At 41.4% G+C, this 14,250-nt stretch overlaps 1 protein-coding gene across 8 annotated transcripts in view; it reads left to right on the top strand.

Moving 5' to 3' along the window:
- LOC119654051 (transcription factor Sp4-like) overlaps positions 1–12,989 on the top strand; it is a 37,044-nt gene extending 24,055 nt beyond the window's left edge. For 3 of the 8 annotated variants that reach the window (XM_038059213.1, XM_038059212.1, XM_038059217.1), the window contains 6 exons: positions 2,060–2,467; positions 2,537–3,158; positions 3,986–4,173; positions 12,017–12,151; positions 12,215–12,382; positions 12,618–12,989. In XM_038059213.1, coding sequence (XP_037915141.1) covers positions 2,060–2,467; positions 2,537–3,158; positions 3,986–4,173; positions 12,017–12,151; positions 12,215–12,382; positions 12,618–12,725 — 1,629 coding nt within the window. In that variant the 3' untranslated portion in view covers positions 12,726–12,989. Of the gene's footprint in view, positions 1–2,059; positions 2,468–2,536; positions 3,159–3,985; positions 4,174–12,016; positions 12,152–12,214; positions 12,383–12,617 lie in introns of those variants that run through there. The other 5 variants (XM_038059214.1, XR_005249785.1, XR_005249786.1 and 2 more) reach the window with 5 other exon arrangements.
- Positions 12,990–14,250: the final 1,261 nt, after the last annotated feature.

Raw genomic sequence — 14,250 nt, 5'->3', positions numbered from 1 at the left:
TCTCCGAGGAATATATGAGGACTGGCAAGATCATTGCCTTGTACAGTAAGAGCTTTGACCCTATGTTCGTTCTTTGGCTTTTGGTGCTGACGTTGCCACCATGTGCTTCGCCTTGCCTTTGCTAATGTGCAGCCCGAGATCTTGCGCCGCCTACTCGATCTGGATAAAGGCTGTTTGTACATCTCGGGTTGTTCTTCTCATAATGTCAATATGGTCAGCTTAGGCCAGTAGTTGGGTGGACTTGAAGAGGATGGTGCCTCTCGCATTCACATTTACACTGCGAATCATCTCCTCCAAGGCCAGGTTAAAGAGGACACTTGACACAGCATCCCTTTGTCTTAGATCGTTGTTGATGTTGAATGGTCTCGAGAGTGATCCTGCTGCTTTTATCTGGCCTCGCACACTGGTCAGGGTTAACCTAGTCAGTCTTATCAATTTCATCGGGACACCGAATTCTCTCATGGCCGTGTAGAGTCTAGCGTATGGACTACAATCGTATACCTAAAAGAGTATTGGAAGGGAGGGCAGAAGGACGAAGATCGGTAGGAAAATCTGGGTAGATTTTGTGGACGGAAACAGCTCGGCTTTCAAATTTGGAGGAAGCGATCGATAGATGGAGATGGTTGGAGATAGGGTATTCTGAATGGTCTGTAGAGCCTCGACGACGACAAGATGTCTAGATGACATTTTCCGATGTGAAATGCTTCAGAATTTGGTGGCTTCTACTTAAGTTGAGCATCCAGTATTGAACAAAAAGATGGTTGGCCGACAGCATTCGCATCGATATTCCACGGTATTTTTATGTTCATTCGGCGGCCTTGTGCCTCATTTTCCAACAACGATGGCACTTATCCTTAAATTGCCTATTTCTTCGGGTAGTTTCACTTTTTTGTTTCCATTCTATTTTCAGGACGAGGGTTTAGAGAGGGATGGGCGGCTTAAAATCTGGATTGAATCAAAATTCAACAATTGAGTCAAGGATTCGTGTCCGAGTAATGATCTCAGATTTCAGTCTCACATTGAATTGGTTAAGTTTTAACCAAGCTCAGGGAATTCCGTAAGAATTGGTCTTCGCTGATAATGACTTTAGTTAGGTTTAATGAGGGGAGCCGCTTTTGAGATAACGATTAATATCTCGTAAAATCTGGGAAGAGTCTTAACTGTGAGAGGTTCGCCAACGGTTTTCTAGAGGTGCAAACCTGTAGGTGGTTAAATATTAACTGCTGTCGTTAAAATATGCGCTTGTTATAGCCATAAACAATAGCCTCGATTAGATTAAAGTCTAAGCTCATTATCTCAGAAACAAATTTGGAAACGGTCATGTTACTTAGTTAAGAATTTCGGGTTTTTGGGATATTAGGGCTCGGCATCTGTCCACTTCACAATCAAGTTAATGCATGAATACTCATTGCGTTCAGGTTTAGGTTTGATTGACTGATAATAAAATGAACAAAAAATTGCTGGCATTTTCGGGGCAGAGGTAACGCAGCCCCCTTTCTGCCCTATGGAGCAGGTCGATCGGAATCGGCTACCGTTACTGTTGGCTCCATGTGTATTTCAGCGAAACACCGCCTGCTCAAATGTTAAGTGACTGAAGCCTAGAAAAATACTTTTTTGTTTGAGTAGTCCCCTATCTACTTAATGGCGGTCCACCCTAATTTTGAGGAGCAACCTTTTCCTGCTACTGCACGAGTAATTCTTTTTAAGACAATCCAATCATTTTTTCTTTAAAAAAAATTTGCTGACGGTTTTGTCGCTAGTTTTTCTTGAAAGTTGTTTTTTGCACTAAAAAAAGAATTGTCCGTGCATTGAAAGGAAGGAGTCAATTGCTCCTCGCAACTAGCACGGTTCGCTATCGAGTTGATGGAGAACTCAGGACCATTCAATCTTCAAACGAAAAAATGTTTGCAAACAATGGGGTTAAGATACACTCACGGATCATATAAGAGAAAAACGAAATTAGGTATTCATAGCCTTGTTGTAGTCAAGGAAAACAACAACAACAACAATTATCACTTATCCTAAACAATAACATTAACATTTGTTTTTCTTCTAACAGGTAGCGAATATAATAACACCAACTGGTCAAATTCAACAAGTTCAGCTGGCACCAATTAATCCCATGGCATTGCATGCCGCCCAAACAGCGGCTACACCTTCAAATGTGATATTGCAGCAAGCTGCACCGAATCTAGCTTCAGTGACGAATTCACAGAATGCGGCGTCATCAACTTCACTGAGCAATGTCACCTCGTCCAATGTTCAAGCTGTTGCCGGAGGTCAAGAAGGAACTCAAGCACAACCGATAACCATTACAAATGCCCAGGGGCAACAAATTACTGTGATTCCAACGCAGGCTTTACATCAATTTCGACCTGCAAATGCTGCAAATATAATCCAGATGCCTAACATACCGGGTTTACAGGCGATCCCTGTGCAAAATATTCCTGGATTAGGTAATGTGCAGGTAACGTGAATACCTAATACGTTCATTAATGATTCGATATCTAAAATTCCGATTGTTTTTTTGGTGTAGGTGATACAAGCTAATGGCGTTAATGTTGGACAAAATTTGACAACGCAATCTAGTACGCCGACAGCAACGACCAATAATCCTGCGATAACTGCTTCCACTACGCCCATATCAATAACTCCACAAATAACCACGATAAAAACCGAGCCTACCGAAATCAAATGGCTAATGCATAGTCCTGGCACGAATGCAACTGCTGCCGCACCACAAGCTCAGACTCAGCACCAGCAACAGCAGCATCAGCAACAACAACAGCAGACTCATCAGCAACAGCAGCAGCAACAACAAGCCCAACATCAGCAAGCTCCACAATCTACACCCAATTCTCAACCCCATCCTGCTTCCCTGGAATCCGCGGGCCCTGGACCCATTCATATGGCCGCGAGTCAACAACAGTTTGCTCCTACTCAAGCCCAAAATCAGACCTCGGTGAACGTAAATATCAATGTGAATGATGGAATTGATGTGAAGCCTAGACTGAAACGAGTTGCATGCACATGCCCAAACTGTACGGAAGGAGAGAAACATTCGGATCGAAAGAAACAGCACATTTGTCATATTCCTGGATGCAACAAGGTATATGGCAAAACGTCACACTTGAGAGCCCATTTAAGATGGCATACAGGTTTGATATGTTTTTAATTAGTTCCCTTCATTCCGAGATTAGTTTGGTCAAAATTAACGAGTTTATGTTTGTATCTCAATTTTATTTCTTTTATTTGTATAATCTTTACTATGACTCTGCGAAATGATAGCATAAAATTAATAATTTCTGCGGCTTTTAACCATACGCACATTGAATAACCCTCAATCTTCCTTGCCATTTGTGTCGTATGCTTTATTGATATAAAAACGCGAAGCAACATTGTAGTTTGTGTAAAATATTGGCTTCGGTTTAGAGCATTGTAAATAACTTCATATGATCCATACTGACCCGGATTAGCATAACCACTACGCTTTATTAATCATTAATACCCGTGACGAATCATAGTAAAGGTTAAAATCTGGAGTTACAAAATTTTGGCAGACTATTCTCCGAAAAACCGTATTTATTTGAAATTGTAATATGAACCTGTAATGAAGGAATTAAGGGCAGACAATTTGTTCTTTAATTTTTCGAAACACAACACAGAAGTAGTGTATCACGAATGCAGATGTTCCAACTGAGTTTTGCCATAATGTCATTGCAGTGGTCACTTAGATAAAACTGAATGACTTGATGATGATTTCTACCTTTGTTAAATGAATAATTTTAGCGTAACTGAAAAATAGTAGATGGCACCATTGTTAACACAGGTTTCCCCAAATTTCTTTCGGGGACTCTTGAAGTCTACTCAAAAAAACTACGGCAAAAACTCAGTCGGAACATTTGCACATGCACGAAAGTCAGGAGATTGACACTATTAAATGGTTTTACTCTCCAACGTTCAATTTGTAATTTTATTATTTCAGGTGAGCGACCATTTGTGTGCTCATGGTTGTTCTGTGGTAAGCGCTTCACAAGATCCGATGAATTGCAACGACATCGTCGGACTCATACCGGCGAAAAACGTTTCCAATGCAGCGAGTGTAACAAGAAATTTATGCGCAGCGACCACTTGTCCAAGCACATCAAGACTCACAACAAACCAAGAAATAATGTGAGTATAAACAATTGAGTTGCATTTCTTATTGTTGAATTTTATTTTGAAAATTCGTTTGGAGAGGTTCGGTATTCTGGTCGTTGAAAAGCGTTAGAAAACACTTGGTGTCGAGTGTCATAGTCTTGCCTGCTATTTCGGGAAGGACATTCTGAAACCCTTACATAGGTTCTAGTTTTTTTTAGCAGTTTTTCTTTACCACTATTCAGCGTCGGGATTAACTTGTCTAGATTGGGTTTTTCACTTTTCTCGATTATAAGTTTGGTTCGGATGGAGTTGAGACGTCCTCAAATCACCACGACTGATGGATCTGAGGGTTTGCGAGATGATCAAATGATCATTCGATTTAGACAAGATCAATTCCAAAACGTAATAAAAATGGCGAAATTGGCCGTGAAGGTAAGCCGGCTTGTGGGACAGTGGTTGAGATGGCATTTTGGCCATCCGAGAGTTCTGCAGATTGAGAGTAGAGGAGGACTCTTAAATTCGGTAAGTCGTCACAAATGACACCCGACGTCGGGCGTCAGCATTTGTTTGCCTTCATCTAATAAAATCTGTGGAAGGTAGCCTTTCTCGACTCCCAGTTTAGTCTTGGTGTTTTGGGAAGAGTTGCATTAGCATCTTAACTTTGTTCTTGTCTAGGCATGTGCATTTGAGTTCGCTTTTAAAATTTTAGCTTCTCATTCCCATTCAACTTTGTAGAGTAGAGCTTCCTATCTTCGATTTTGGTAGTATACCCCAACAGCTTGTCGTTTCTTGTGTTCGTTTTGGGGTTGGTCGTCTCGTAGGTGAGACTGCCTTTTAAAGCTCTCTGGAAATACTGGCCTTTGTGGCTATAAGCTGAAAGCTTTCGCCATCCAAGCTTCTGAGGCGTCTCCTTCTCTATCTTTATGTGAAACTACAATATATTATGACTTGCGATTTCGTCCAGGGCAGAGGCCACTCATCAGACGCTGCCTCATCTCTACCCTGCGAGCAGAATGACCAAAGTGGTTACAAGTTGGGATTTGCTTCCTTATATTGATTCAAAAATACGACATGTGTGTGAATTATAATGAAAACAAAACCGCTTTGTAAAATTCAGGCCGAAGCGGGCTGAGGTTAAACTAGCATTTGGTTTGGGTTTAAATTGGGTGCTTGCCCAATTGCAAGGGTAATGTCCAAAGATAACATTGGAATAGCTCTAACTCGGGAACCATGGGTGTATTATACTTTAGGATCCCTCCTGGAAGAAACCAAGAGCTTGCATTCTTCTTCTTCTTTTTCTTAAGCCTTTGTCCCGTTCACAAACGGGGTCGGCTCGTCGTGATCGGTTTCACAATTTAGCCCTATCGAATGCCTGATCTGGGTGCAATCTAGAGGCTTTTAAATCCCTATCCAGCGTATCAAGCCACCGTTGTTTTGGCCCGCCTCTTGGCAAGTAAATTCTCGTTAGGACGAATTACGTGACCATACCATCGAAGACGCCTCTTTCGCAATTTTTCCACGATCGGTGCAACCCCATAACGATCGCGGATATCCTTATTTTGGATGTGATCCAAACGTGTCACGCCACTAGTCCAACGCAACATCTTCGTCTCCATTACTTCAAGCCGCCGTTCATTGTCTTTTATAGTCGGCCAACACTCAGAACCATAGAGAGCTTTGCTGACCTAGTCTCACTGGAAAATCGAGGCCGGGTCCGACATTGGCATCAAGGTTGTCAATGAAGGACTGCAGCAAAAAGGGAGTAAGGAAGGGAATGGCACGAGATTCGGAGGAAGCTGTACTCAGAAGGGAGCGAGAGAGAGGAAGAAGAGGGAGAGGAGATATACATCGAGGAGAAGTAACTGCAAAGTAAATCACAGGATAACTGAGGAGTGGAGCCAGAGAATTTAATGAAAGTCAGAGGGGATTGGGAGGCATTGCGGGCGTTACGGATGTAAAATAATCCTCCCTAGACTTAACTATTAGCGACTTAATTGAAGATCACAGGGCACTAAAATGGTCAAAGTCTGCATGGCTTCTGGTGGATAAAAACTTTTTCCTGGCAGCTTGCTTCAGACGGAGTTTTTTATGGATTTCAGTGGTGAAACATAATGGGTAGGAGTTCAGGGATTTGAGGGAGGAAGGAACGTAACTAGGTCTAGGAGGACTAGAGGTCAGATAGAATGGAATAAAAGGAGGGGATGGCTTTGTCGCAGGTTAATGGTGAGAGAATGGTAGCCCAGTTGATTGACCTCAGAGCTAAATTTAAACCCTTAAAGTTGCCGTTAAGAAAGTTGAGCTTAAAGGGTTTGCGCATAGTATGGGGGTTGAGGCGTGGCAGTAGTACCTTGAATTCAAAAGCAGGATGATGGGCGTCAGGAGCAACATAGGGAAGAGCAAGAGAAGATTGAGAAACGAGCCGTTCTAGCATGTTGGAGCGAACTAGATCGAGAGTGCGATTAAAATCATTTGTGGTGCGGTTGAACTGAAGAGCAGCACAGGTGTTCATGAAAGTGAGTAAAGGGAGAGACGGATGAGATGAACAATTTGGAAGTTGTGGCGGGCCGGGAATGTGAGGCTAGAAGAGCAAAGGGTGGTTAAAGTCAGCACAGACAATAAAGGGAGGACAAGGGAATGTTAAAGTAAGGACTTCTGAAAGACTCGAGCAATTAATTGCGCAGATAGGGGGGACAGAGGCAAAGGAAATATACGCAATAAATAATAAAAGGACCGGCATTGGGAGGGAAAACACGTAAGGTGACAAAATCATAGGGGGAGGGTAGAATATGAAGAAAAGATGGATTCGGCTCGTAGGGGGACTTAACCGCGATCAAGGCACCTTCATCAGCTGATTTACCTGAAGCTGCGCAATCTCTGTCGCAGCGAAAGACAGAGAACTCCTCATGGAGCTTAGAGCTTAAAATCCTATCATTCAACAGCTTTTCAGTGATACAGTTGAGATGGTGTTGGAAAGCCAGGGCAGAAAGGTTGAAACACGACAGCTTGGTACATAGGCCTCCCACATTTTGATAATAATGACTTAGGCTACTTGGCAAGTTGTTTATGTTGGCGGCGAGGCAGGCGGACGACACGTAAATTTGTTCGTAATTTATTCCGCTGGTAAGGCTTAATGAATACTTTTGCGGGGGCGCCGGCTTCTAAGCCGTCATCTGGTTACGTCACTTTGGAGGATGCAATTATGCGGTCGAAGGAGCCATCTTTCGTCAGTTTCACGGACGAAAGAGGTGACGGAGAAAAACCAGCTTTACTTCTGATTAAGAAGTAATTAAGAACTTCATCAAAAGAAGTAGAAGTAGAGGCAAGTCTGGTAACGAAAAGTTGCTTAGGCGGGGGACTTGCAGTAGAAGGCCATCCGAGTGGGTAGGAGAGGAGCTCGGGATGCAGGTGGAAGATGTGTTATTCCATTGACTCAAGCCTAATGTCGGGGCGGGGCCATTGTCTTTGGTAGTCGGTCAGCACACGAAACTAGAGCGAACAATACAGCGGTGGATTTTGATTTTATTATCTTTGGGACATTTGTTGATGTGTCAAACGCAAAAATCCCCAACTATGGCCCGCCATTTCATCCAAGTTACACTGATGTGTGAAGTAGCTTGACATTGCAGTTCATCGTTGGGTGATAGATCCGAGATACTTCGATCACTCAGTTCTGGGCACGTCGCTATTGCAAAAAGCGATAGTACCTGTTTCCTTGAGGTTAATAATCCAACAACGCAACGATCCATATTGGATTAGGGCCTTGAAATGTGTTAGAGCACTTCGTGGTACACTACAGGATTACAGTACCCTGTAGGAGGCAATGTGATCAGCATTGGACTCGACTGAGATTATTACCCTGATTTGACTAAGGTACTCATTCACAGCTGAGCCGACTGGAATCCGACGTGAAATCACGATACAAATCTCATTGCCACCAGTGAGATTTGAACAGCGACCTTTCGTAAGACAGCCTAGCGTTCTAACCACTCAGCTATCCGGACGCTTCCTTTCTTAAGGTTAGTCGCCAAAAACTCCGTTTAACTTAGATTCGCTCGAAAAACGTGATATGTGAGGTGATCATTCCACTTTGGGGCAAGTTACTGTGAGATCTAGCTTGCAGTATGTGCAACGCTCTCACCAGACGTGTTACTATCCCTGCATAGAATTCAACTCTCCATTTTGTTGCCGATCTAAGCTTTGTGGTCTATCTGGCTGCATCTGCGGCATGCTGCCCTCATGTTACTGGCAGGTTGTAGACGTGCGCTCAGACTCTAAGCACCTGTAATACTTGGTGGGGACTATCCGCATTTGTACCTTACGTTCTACTTAACCAATTCTGATTTTTCCGCTGTTAAAGAATTTCCTCGCGCATTACTTGGCAACTTCCACCGCAGCAAGCTTTTGGCAATTTACAGAGGTGATAATTATCCAGGATTTGGTTACTTCTTCATATTCTTCAACTACTACCTTTTCTGTAAGACAGTCAAGACCTCAGATATCCAAATAGCACGTAGGCTCTAGAATATAAATCAGAGTCTTCTCTTTCATTATATATTGACCGGATGGTGTAACGTACTCTTGTTTTCGGACTTAATTCAATGAGGACTCCACCACCTTTCTTTTTCTGTATAGAAGAGACTTCTCCTCCATTGTCTTCGTGCTTGATTTTATGATGGATTTCGTTGAGAACTTATGAAAGTGTCCGACTAATTAGCAGAGCAGGCGGTCTAGCTCTTTTTCCTTCATTGGTGTTCCACCATTTATATCCGTTTTGGCTTTTGGTAAACGCTTTGCTAACAGCGCAGCTTGTTACTTCCCCTTATTTTTCTTTGCTTTTTGGAGACTCTCTGGAGACTACCTGCATAGAGACATGTCTTCCTCTTTTCGGTTTTTTTCAGTTCGCTCAACAACAAGATAGTCTATGGTCTGTTTTGCGTTTATAGTGTTCCCAACAGGAAATGCGGTTGTTTCTACTTTTGGTGCATTTTTTGTTGTAGCCCATGATCGCCTGTAAAAGGAAATGCGAGTCCCATTTTGCTGAGGTTTTTCTGGAGAAAAGTTACTGACCGCATGCGCTTTACACGGCTTCGAATCTAGTAAGAACAATGCACATCTTTCCCATTAAGGTTATGTCCAAATGCAACTGCCGACTGGCCAAGTTCAGCGATTTTTTCAGGACTGCTTCCGAAACAGGAGCACTACAGGCTATTTGAGTTGACGTCCTCACACCTGTAGCTGCATCTGTTTACGAGTACCGACACATCGTGTGGAAGGCATCGAGCGGCATTATCTAAGAACGGGTGGACCCTTGGGGACAAAGCCTCTACCCAAGTTTTCTGGGGCATAGCCTACTCTTAGTTGATTCCGAAATTCATGCACGGATCAGCACTTTATTGGGGTGAAGCGGTGTACTAATACCGGTTCAATACACACTATCCAGCCAGAGCTCCGAAGGGGCTCCCTCCTGATACACACCACAACTAACATCTTGGCCGAATTAGCCTCATATGATTTCATAGACGCCGGTAAAGAGCTGTTGCCGGTGCCGGGAACTCCCAGTGTATCCCAATGTACATCGGCCAGTAGCCGTTCTCACCTCGTCCAGCAACTTTCTGATGGCTATTATTTAGGACGCAAGCATAATGTACGATGGGGCGTCTGAACTAACTACTTGGGCTCCTCCCCGAATGGTTAAAGTTAAAGATCGCAGACGATACTTGAGTAGAGCTTTAACCCGTTACACTGCAAAACTGTTTCAAAAGGGTCCCTCGCTCATTCTGATGGTAGACGCGCAGTGTTCACAGGGCTCTAACTTCTACACTTTTTCGAATTTCGCTTTGAAATTTTGGGGAAATATTCTGCGAATATAATACTATTGATTAAAAATTAAAAAAATTTTTAAAAGAAATTACTGGAGCTCTAACTGTTATGTCCCTTAAGAAAAACGATAGATCATATTAAGGGGACAGCAACCAAGATTGTACCGACATGCCTTGCTTCGGGGTCCGCTAATTCGATATCCCTAAAAGTTGGCGTCTGGCGTCTGGCCTACGCCTTCGTTCCATCTGAGACAAGGCCTTGTATGGATGGAATGGCTTGTCGATAGTCAAACGACCAACGTGAGGGCCGGAGACGAGCAAGAGGGAAGAGCTGTCTCAAAAACCTAAAAAGATGGCGAAATTGATCGTGAAGTTTCGCTCGCAAATATTGAAGCTTGTCATTATGCAAATGTAAACGAATTCTTGGGATTAGGGGAAAGGGGCCAGTTGTTAGGTTTTTTATAAAATAAATAAAATTAAAAATGGAATGTAGGGATGGGAATGAGTAAATTGAAAGTAACGTGTTTCCAATTAGCGACGCCCCTTTTTTAAACTTCAATTAAAACGCAACGTTTAGATATTTTTCAATACTTTTTTTTATTTTGAAGAAAATTTAATGCCATTAATTGTGGAACTCAACATCCTTCATATGGCCGCCTTGCCAGCGCTGGCAGGACCAAATACGAGAAACCTAATTTTCCACAACTTTCGAACTAACATTCGACTTTATTTCGCCAATTGAACGCTGAATGTTGTCGCGAAGCTCATCAAGTGTTGGAGACCATGCATTTAACATGGAGTAGACCATGGATTTAACATATTCTCAAAGAAAGCAGTCTGGCGGTGTTAAATACGACGAACATGGCGACCAACTGACGGGGCCGTTTTTTGAAATAATCCTATTGCCGAATTTGCGTTTCAGTAGTGTGATTGTTTCACTGGCTGTGTGGCAAGTTGTGATGTCTTGCTGAAACCAAATGTGGTGCAAATCCATTCCAATGATTTCTTCGAAGAAAAAGTCAGTTAGTGTGGTACCGTAGCGTTCGCCGTTGAAGGTGGAAAGTGTTTCAAGCATCGTTGTAAAAGAAAAAGGGTCCAATCACTCCGCCAGCATGAATGCCAACCCAAACAGTCAATTTTTTTGAATGTAAAGGGTTTTCCAATATTTTATGACCAAGGACAATTTTGTTTATTGATGAATCCATTCAGCCAAAAGTGAGCCTCATCGGTAAAGATGATTTTCTTGTGAAATTCGGCATCCGCAGCCAGCTGGTTCAGAGTCCAATTTGTGAACCCACGGAGTTTTCACGGGTCAGACGGCAAAAATTCTTGTGAGAGGAGAATTTCGAAGGGATGTGGGCCAAGATCATTGCGTAAGATACGCGACAATGTCATTTTTGAGAGCCCAAGCTCTTCAGATCGACGTGGAATGGACTTATTCTCATCCCCGGTAAAGCTGGATAAAACACCCGCGATATTTTCTTCGGATTGCTTCTTTCGCATTCTGTTTGGTGGATTCACATCCAGTAGAGTAGATTTAGACTCAAACTTTTCCACCATACGAACAATGGTCTTCTTATCTGGACGATTATGGCGACCGTAGATTCCGCTCAATTTACCTAAACAAATCGTAACCGACTCATTATTTTTAAAATAAATTTTGATAATTTGGAGACGTTCTTGGGGCGTGTACTTCGATATGGTAAAATGGCAGACCTTGACTGTCAAAACGCGCTTTGACACTTGAGGATAACATCACGCGTTTGTTTATAATGCCGTTTTAGAAAAGGGGCGTCTCCATTGGTAAACCCTGCAGTAAATTGGGTGAAGCTAAGGAGTGTTAGGGCGGGAGAAAACGTAGGAATATTGCAGATTGTCACTGGACAAGGCAAAGAAAATGTTGTCAATGTCGCAAAGCCGATCCGCTCCCATACGGATTAAGTGGGAAAAGCTACAGTAATAGTTCAATAATAGCTCATAGGAACCTTTAATTTAAATTTATTATTTATATTGTTCATCTAATTATTATTTTTATATTTCTTTTTTTTATTTATTAGTTTGATTCAATGGTCGAGATGAAAAATGAAATGGAAATGAAAGTTGATGGTAATAGGCTTGTAATGGGATCGAAAATGGAGGGTTCAGAAGAGGCGGAAACTGATGATAGTACAGTTGTACTCGAAGTCACAACGGTTAGTTCAAATCAACCTTAATTTGCGTGTTAAAATTCTATAATTAATTTATTTGTTTAAAAGAAGGGAAATGCTGAAGGAAATGTTACTTCTGCCGCGTCGACACCGATGCATTCAAATAATTCTTTAATTTGGGTGTCGCCGGCTTTGCATCAGCACAACCAATCGTCGCCGTCCACTCCACCGCCTCCGCCACCGCTCTACAGCATCAAACAACTCACTTATGCACAGGTTATTATTATTTTTTTTATTTTGTGTTGTTATTATTTGTAAAGTTATCATTTTGAAAAGTTGTCTTTGTTCTCTACCTTTGGGATCTCAGTCCATTATCACTTCTTACGTTGGTAGAGCGTTTCAGATCAATTACAAAACTTTGTTGGCCAATTTGCTTGATAAATGTTTTGACTCAAATTTTTCCTTTTTAATATGAGTCCTTTACACATATTCCTCTTTCTCTTCATTTCAGGAAGCTGCAACGTCAACACAATCCCATTCCTCCGACAGTAATGATAGTTCAGATGAGAAAATGATGATCCAAATTGCTGATCCGGAAATAGGTGACAATTCTAACTAGCATTCAGAGTTGCTGTTCATGGATCAAATTGCCTCCTTTGGTGGGGGTAAATTTTCCTTTGGGCAGTTCGATATGAAATGAAATAAAATCAAGAAAAAAATGTTGTTTCTTTCGAAATAGGAATGAGAATTTCGGGAATGCTCGTTGAGGGTTTCCTTAATTTTAAAAGATTATTTTGTTTTTTAATTAAAAATTAATTAACAAGTGCTTTGCTTGCTTCCATGTGAAAAAGGAAACAATGTTAACTTCATATTGGCAAGTTGATTTTTTTCAGCTTTATATCGATCACGTTGTATATTTGAATAAGTTGTTAAATTAGATTTTATGTTTCTGCGCGTAGCAGATGAAAGTCTATGATTTAGTGAGATTTTTTAAAGCGATGTATTAATTTACATAATACACATGAATTTAAGAGGATAATGTGAATTTTAGCGATGATGTGCAACCGTATGCTTTTACAATTATTACTCAAAATAGAATCAAATTTCAAATTCCAAATAAAGATCCCATTTCTTCCGATATTTCGTGGACACCACAGTCCTCTTAGATTCATTGTCAGATGTACCTATTGTAAAACTATGCTGAAACTTATTACTAATATAATTTTGTTGATAGGTTAAATTAAACTTTATTTGGAACTAAATAAATGCAAAGAAAAATCTAAAACATATGAAATTCATATGGCGTAAGAAGACTTTGACTGGTATCGCATAATTTCAATGCATTTCCAATGTATATAATTAAATTTAAATCTAATTTAATAATACTAATACGAATTTTAGGACTAATATTATTTAAGATATCAATAAATTATTGTTATCTAGTTTATACTTACTTAAACAAAAAAGGATGGATACGAAAATATGTAAATAACATTACATTGTAAAGAAAATAAAAGATTTTAAGATTATTTAAAGTTTTATTTTGAAATGTATGGTTCTAACTTGATGAACATTTTAAACGGCTTGCTTGAAATTTAGCACTCAGTATGCAGGGCATCCATGGTACGAAGCAAGATTCCCTCTGCTTCTGTAGTTGGCACATAAAGTTTTTAACTCCCGAGTGATTTTAGCGATTGGTTTTACATCTCAGCGAGTTGATACCGACCAGATCGCTTCCATGGCTCTCTGGGCTTATTTGCATCAGGACGTGTGGGAGAATTCGTTCCTCGTGGTGTTAAGGCGAGACACTGAGAGGAGCTTGACCTCAGTTCGCGTCTCTTAAACAACTCATCGTATTCCTCCGCATCCAAATCTTTCAGGCGAAAGGTTTGCACCTTCTCCTTTCTTGTGTATTAAGGAGCTTTCACTCGCTCGAGGACCTCCCTTGCTTTTCTGTGGTCCGCTATTTGTTGACATTTTATTTGGGCTTTCTCAGCCCAGCCACTGGGGCTAAGCCTCTCATAGGCTCCGGGCGAAAAAAATTAAATGAGGCCCTCCACCCGATCTTAGAAGTTGGTGTAGTAGAGTAGAATTTATGTAACGTAGAAAATTTAATACTTATAATGTGTGTCTGACTATGTTAG

The sequence above is a fragment of the Hermetia illucens genome, chromosome 4, assembly GCF_905115235.1.
Source record: "Hermetia illucens chromosome 4, iHerIll2.2.curated.20191125, whole genome shotgun sequence".
NCBI classification, from domain to species: Eukaryota; Metazoa; Arthropoda; class Insecta; order Diptera; family Stratiomyidae; genus Hermetia; species Hermetia illucens.
The sequence above is the reverse complement of the archived record's forward strand: the minus strand, read 5'-3'. Positions and strand labels throughout refer to the sequence as shown.